General features: G+C 42.7%; 1 protein-coding gene across 4 annotated transcripts in view; it reads right to left on the minus strand.

The window, feature by feature from the left end:
• TFCP2 (transcription factor CP2) overlaps positions 1-6,873 on the minus strand; it is a 45,767-nt gene extending 38,894 nt beyond the window's left edge. For all 4 annotated transcript variants that reach the window (XM_006933697.5, XM_003988700.6, XM_006933696.5 and 1 more), the window contains exon 1: positions 6,172-6,873. In XM_006933697.5, coding sequence (XP_006933759.1) covers positions 6,172-6,293 — 122 coding nt within the window. In that variant the 5' untranslated portion in view covers positions 6,294-6,873. The remainder of the gene's footprint in view (positions 1-6,171) is intronic.
• Positions 6,874-7,593: the final 720 nt, after the last annotated feature.

Raw genomic sequence — 7,593 nt, forward strand, 5'->3', positions numbered from 1 at the left:
CAGTTATAAGCATATCATTTGCAACCCTCATGATCACCTGGCCAACTGGGAGCTGTGGCTCACTGCCACTGCCCAGCATCATGAAAAGTACTGGACTTCATACCACCAGCCCAGTTAAAGTTCAAAATTCAAAATTGGAAGTATGGTTTCTACCATGTGTATCACTTTTACACCACTGTAAAGTCAAAAAAATCATAAGTTGAACCATTGTAAGCTGGGGACCATATGTCGGTTGATGGGGTGCCTGGCTGGCTCAGTTGGTACAGCATGTAACTCTTGATCTCGGGGTTGTAAGTTTGAGCCCCAAGTTGGGTGTAGAGATTCAAAAATGAAATCTTTAAAAAAAAGACTTGAAAAGACACTTCCCCAAAGAAGATCTACAAATGGCCAGCAAGTACGTGAAAAGATGTTCAACTTCATGGTCAAGGAATAGCAAAACACGATCACAATGACATACTACTTCACACTCATTAGGATGGGTTTAATTAAAAAAAAAACAACAAAAAGAAAATAGAAAGCAAAAAGTCCTGACAAGAGTGTAGAGAAACAGGAACCCTCATACATTGCTGATGGAACATAAAGCAGTTCAGATGTTATGTAAAATAGCTTCAGAGTTCTTGAAAAAGTTTAGTATATACTATACATCTACCAGAATGGCCAAAATCTGGAACACTGACAACACCAAATACTGATAAGGATGTGGAGCAAAGGGAACTCTCACCAATTTGTAGTAAGAATGCAAAATGGTACAGCCACTTTGGAGGACAGTTTGGCCTTTTCTTAACAACACTAAATATATTCTTACCATATAATCCCGAGTTGCATTCCTTGTATTTACCCAAAGGAGTTGAAAATTATCTCTATACGAAAACCTACACATGGATGTTTATAACAGCTTTATTCATAATTGCCAAAACTTGGAAGGAATCAAGATGTCCTCCAGTAGGTGAATGAATAAACTGTGGTACATCCAGACAATAGAATATTATTGAGTACTAAAAAGAAATGAGCTATCAAGCTATGAAAAGACATAGAGGAATATTAAATGCATATTTCTAAGTGAAAGAAGCTAATCTGAAAAGGCAACATATTGTAGGATTCCAATTTTATGACATTCTAGAAAGGCAAAACTGGAAACATTAAAAAAAAAAATCAGTGGTTGTCAGGGTTGGGGTGGAGGAATGAATAGGCAGAACACAGAGGGCTTTTTTTTTTTTTTCAAGTTGATCTTTTTTTTTTTTTTTTTAAACATTTATTTAGTTTTGAGAGACAGAGAGAGACAGAGCACAAGCAGGGGAGGGGCAGAGAGAGGGAAACACAGAACTCGAAGCAGGCTCCAGGCTCTGAGTCATCAGCACAGAGTCGGACATGGGGCTGGAACCCACAAACCGTGAGATCATGACCTGAGATGCTCAACCGACTGAGCCACCCAGAACACAGAGGACTTTTAAAGCAGAGAAAATCCTCTGTATGATACTCTATGATGGGTATATGTCATTCTATATTGGCCCAAAACTACAGAATGTATACCACCAAGAGGGAACTCTCAGGTAAACTATAGACTTTGGGTGATTATGATACGTCAATTTAGGTTCATCAATGTAGGTACAGAGTGGGTACCACTCTGGTAAATGATGTTGATAAAAGGGGAGGCTATGCATGTGTGGAGGCAAGAGGGTATATGGGAAAATTCTGTACCTTCCTCTCAGTATTTCTGTGAGCCTAAACTGCTCTAAAAAGTCTTCAGATTTAAAAACAAAAAAGTTAAGCATAGAATTACCATATGAGCCAGCAATTCCACGCCTAGATATATATACCCAAGAGAAATGGAAACATATGTCTAGTACAGCATCGTGACTATAGTTAATAATACTGTAATGCAGATTTGAAACTTGCTAAGAGAGTAGCTCTTAAAAGTTCTCATAAGACTCAAATACAGAGAACAAACTGAGGGTTGATGGGGGGTGGGGGAGAGGGGAAAGTGCGTGACGGGCATTGAGGAGGGCACTTGCTGGGATGAGCACTGGGTGTTGTATGGAAGCCAATTTGACAATAAATTATATTAAAAATAAATTAATTAATTTTAAAAAGTTCTCATAAGAAAAAAACTGTTTTGTACGGTGAAAGATGTTAACTAGACATTGTGATCATTTTGCAATATATACAAATACATAATCATTATGTTGTACACCTTAAACTAATACAATGTTATGTATCATTATACCTCAATTAAAAGAAATCTACACAGAAAAAAACAGAAAAATAGAAATCTACACAGAAACTTGTATACGAATGTTTATAAACATTTCAGGTCAGGGCACCTGGGTGGCTCAGTCAGTTAAGTATATGACTTTGGCTCAGGTCATGATCTCACAGCTTGGCTCATGAGTTCGAGCCTGTGTCGGGCTCTGTGCTGACAGCTCAGAGCCTGGAGCCTGCTTCGGGTTCTTTGTCTCCCTCTCTCTGCCCCTCCACTGCTCTCTCTTTCTCTCCCTCTCAAAAATAAGTAAACATTAAAAAAAATTTAAAAACAAAATGTCATGGTCATCTCCTTTATAAACAACGCCTACAGCCTACCAATTGATGAATGGATAAACAAGCTGCGTTATATACATAGAAAGGGTTGCTCAGCCATAAAAAGGAATGAGATACTGAACTACTGATACTTGCTACCTGTGAATGGACCCTGAAAACATGATGCTGAGTGAAAGAAGCCAGACACTAAAGGACACGTTACACGATTCCATTTATATGAAATATCCAAAACAGGTAAATCCATGCACACAGACTACAGAGGGGGAGGGGGAAATGGGGAGCAACTGCATTAAGAGGTACAGGGTTTTCTTTTGGACTGATGGGAGTGGTGGGTGGTCGCACAACATTGCGAATGTACCAAATAACACTGAATTGTTCACTTTAATGCATTTTTTTAAATTTTTTAACGTTTATTTATTTTTGGGACAGAGAGAGACAGAGCATGAGCAGGGGAGGGTCAGAGAGAGAGGGAGACACAGAATCTGAAACAGGCTCCAGGCTCTGAGCCGTCAGCACAGAGCCCGACGCGGGGCTCGAACTCACGGACCGCGAGATCATGACCTGAGCCAAAGTCGGCCGCTTAACCGACGGAGCCACCCCACCCAGGCGCCCCTGGATTGTTCACTTTAAAATGGTTAATTTTAGGGGCGCCTGGGTGGCGCAGTCGGTTAAGCGTCCGACTTCAGCCAGGTCACGATCTCGCGGTCCGGGAGTTCGAGCCCCACCCCGTCGGGCTCTGGGCTGACGGCTCAGAGCCTGGAGCCTGTTTCCGATTCTGTGTCTCCCTCTCTCTCTGCCCCTCCCCCGTTCATGCTCTGTCTCTCTCTGTCCCAAAAATAAATAAACGTTGAAAAAAAAATTAAAAAAAAAATGGTTAATTTTACATGATGCGAATTCCACCTCAACTTTAAAAAAAAAATGAAAGACATAAAATTCTTTTCAGTATACAGAACTTGATCCTCTTTCCTTTTTTTTTTTATAACAGCACTATTTTGATACAATTCCTGTACTATACAATTCACCCATCTAACGTGTACAGTTCAGTTGTCTTTAGTGTGGTCACAGAATTGCCCAACTATCAAAATTAATTTGCAGGTATGTATATACGTATGTATGTATGTATTTTAATTAATTGCCACACCCAACATGGGGTTCAAACCCCAACATCAAGAGTTACATGCTCTACCGACAACCAGGCAGATGCCCCGCACCACAATTTTAGAACACTTATCAACCACCCCCCAAAAAACCCAGCACCATCAGCAGTCACTCCCCCATTACCTCTTTGCCCAAGCTCTAGCCAACCACTATTCTACTTTCTGTCTCTACAGAGTTGCCTATTCTGGACATTTCACAGAAGTGGAATCGTATATTGTGTGATCTTCTGTGACTAGCTCCTTTCGCTTAGCATTTTTTTCAGGGGATTTCCTTTATTTTAACAATAAAAGTTTGTACCAAGTATTAAAGTGTAAGGGAAAAGGTAAGAAAGATATTAAAGAACCATTTAGAGAAAGAACATTACTGAATATAAGGGCAGATCAAGTCCAAAACAGAAATCCAGTTAAGGTGAATCTTTATAAAATATAAATCAATAGATCTGAAGCGAAACCATTATAAGATGCAGCAGAAAATAAGAAAATTAGGTTAGAATGAATACATCAGAGAATATGTTTTACAAAACAAATAGCTTGACAAAGAGAACATTTTCCCTAATAAAGCTGTAGGAAAATCGATTAGAAGGTTTAATTATAGAGAGAAACACAAAGAGCAAAGAATCACGGTCTTTGTGTATAAAAACTCCTCCAGTCAGTGTTTCTCATCTTGTGGTCGCTGCATTACTTGCATCAAAATCACCTAAGAACTTGTTTAAAAAATCAGATTTCTGGCCTGTGCCCCAGAAAAATCACTGAAGATGAGGCCCTGGGAACTATTTCTAAATAAGCACTCTAGAGGACTCTCATGAACACAAACGTTTGAGAACTAATATCTAATTAACGCAAATTAATGCAAATGATTAAACGTGTATCAAAGTCAGGAGAAGAGTGTGACAAGAGCAAAATGCATGAAAAAGAGGAAGGTGAAAAAAAAGAAAGAAAAAATACTTGCCATTTTGGCACATCGTGCTCTGGGGAAAACAGAAAGCGATGTTTGGAAAACTCTTGCAGAATTGATGTTAGAAAAAAAATTCTAAAGGTGTGAATTTGCAAACCATTCGACTAATACCAACGTAGACCATTCGGGGTATGACACCGGAAAGCAGTTTTAAATGTAAGGTTATATGGTACGGAAAGCACATGACACACGCACTGAATGTTGACGATGTTAACTATTTTTATAACAAGTATGGTTATAGTTAATTATCTCCATCTTCTGACAAACTAGACAAAACCAAACTTTTTGCTGTGGTAGTCTTTACATGAACAGCAGTATGAATTATCAAATATTATGTCAGATACTGAGTATAAGCTCAGGGTTAGGGCATTTATTTTCAGACCAAGTTAATCTCTATTTTTCGGGCCAGACTTATGTAAACAAGGACAGACAAAACTAGAGTTAAATTTCTTAACACTAAGAGCATTGCATGATAGCACTTAAATTTCCCTGAAAATCACTTAAGTATGTATACAAGATAGCCTTTATTATTCTAGCTGTAAGCACAGATTCCTGAAGATGAAGTACTAAGTTCTAACTCATTATTTTACTTGAGAAAAATCCATTTTGGGTTAGCAGAGATAAAGACAAGAAGTTTACATTACATAACTCTCAAAGTATCTCGTGATCAGAACGCAAAATTTGTCCGCTTTCACCATAAAAAACATCTTTCTCCTTATTATAAACTCAAACTGTTAAGTTCTGAAGTCTCTTCTAACTCGCTTATTTAGATTGAGCCTTATAATGCATTTGGAAACCCAATTATATTCCATCTAACCCTCACGTGCAGGTGTTTCAACATTTCCAGACCTGATTCTCGTACATCTCATAAATGAAACAAACTATACTGGGGAAATGAAATAACTAATGCATGCAAATAAATTACATGGGAGGTTATGCTTCTTTCATAGGAGATTTTTATTTCTGATCAATATTTGACTTGATACACTAAGAAGTATCTAAAAGTTCTGACACTTTTTCTTTTCATAGCTTATGTTTCAAAAGGCAGACATCCTAGAATTAATCCTTAAAGCAAGCTAAGGTACAGATGTGTGGGCTTCTTCACCAAGGTTTCCTTCCAAGAAGCAGTCAACCAATATTCATCAATAAACCCCAGCTCCCAACTCCCCAGATGTGGCCCCCTTCACACACCTCCAGCCCAACCTGACCACATACACACATACACACTATAGGTCTCCAATTTCTCACACTGGCACAACGGCCTCTCAACATTCATCTGGTTGCTAGCCAAGGGCCATTCCTGCTTCTTCCACTGATCCTGCACAGACCTGACACTGCCTTCTTCTTCCATTTCTTCCACAGTAGTCACTACTCAAAGTAACAAAGAAAAAAGTCAATTTTCCCTAACCGCAGACAGCTTATTTAACTCTAAATACCTCCCTCCCACACCCCTCCAACCTTATTTATTCCCTTCCCTGCTTTTGTTATTCAGAAGGTGCAGGGTCAGGTAAAAATCTCACTCACCTCATGCTATAGGCACCAGCACCCAGTTCCTGGCCGATCCCGGACAGACTAGCATCAAAGTCCTGCACCAGCCCAGATTCAATCACTTCATCGGCCAGAGGCAGCTTCAGAGCCCAGGCCATGCTGGCTCCTTCCTTGCCCCAGGAGACACCGTTTCTTGTACAAAGGCAAGTAGTGTGATTCTACCCAAATGGGGCAAGACTGTGGAAAACTCCAAACCAAGATCTCCCACGCCGTCCCCACCGACCACCCCCAAGCCCGAACCGCACTTCCCGCACAACTAATCTGCCGTACCCTCAGCTCCTGGCTCCTGCCTCGACTTCCAAAATCCCTCCCACCCAGTTCTTTGGAGCCGTGCGAGGGCCCCTGTGCTTAGCTATTCCAGATTCCGCTGAGGCAGCCCTAGGCTCCCGCACTCCCACTGCTTGGGCTCTCCCCTCGAGCTCGTGGTGGTCACTTGCTGCCTCCCAAACAGACCAGCAGCAGCGACCCACTGCCTACCCGGCACTCCCACGGCGCTTTCGCACCTTTCTCCCCCGTCCCCTTCTGCTGGAAGCCCCCCTCCCTCCCGGGACCCGCTCTCCCTTTCCCCTCCAGGCCTCGCTTCCGGTCAGTCCCAAGATCACTTCCGGTCACCCCTTCTCAACCCCACGGCTCTTAGAACCCAATCCAGGTCTCCGCCGAGCCGACTCCCCGCCCTCTGCAGTCCCCCAGAGCCTCGGAACATGGAAGGGGAAAGTCCAGCACCGGCTGGAAACCTAGACTCGCCAGGGTCCTCCACCGCCCGCCGCCCCAGCGCCAACCAATCATGGCGCCCTCTTCCTTTGCGGGTCCGCCGAACATGACGTCACCCCGGAGGTCGCCAATGAGGAAGAGAGTTCGCGGGCTTCGGCAGTGATGATAGGCTAGCTGCGCGACGGCCCCTCCCCGCCCCCGGAGATGGGCTGGGCGGTCTGGGAGAGGACCCCGCGTGCGTCGGGTGTCTGCTGTTTAAATGGCTCTTTCTGAGGCTACATGAGTCCTGCCTAGGGCGGTGTACCAAGTCGACACTTTAGGGTGTGGATGGAGCCTTCACTCTAGTCTTACCGAACTCACCCCGGCCCCTGGAGGACTCCGGACCGTTTCCCCAGAGCTCCCTGTAGGGGTTCCTTTGCTCCTGGAATGCTCGCTCTCCTTAAACTCACCTCTCCGAAGGTCAAGACGCGGCTTCTACTCATCTTCCGCATTCCCCCTGATGCGTTTGAACAGGCATGAGATAGGTGAAAGTTGTCGTTTTCAAAAAGATCGTGGTCTGAAGATCACGATTTGGGTTGGCGTCTTCACTTGCTAGTTTGGTGACTTTTCGAATAATCACTTATCTCACCGAGATTTCGTTTCCTCATTTGAAAAGCAAGGATAACCATCCCTGCTCCCCCTTCGTCC

The sequence above is a fragment of the Felis catus genome, chromosome B4 (assembly GCF_018350175.1).
Source record: "Felis catus isolate Fca126 chromosome B4, F.catus_Fca126_mat1.0, whole genome shotgun sequence".
Taxonomy (NCBI): Eukaryota; Metazoa; Chordata; class Mammalia; order Carnivora; family Felidae; genus Felis; species Felis catus.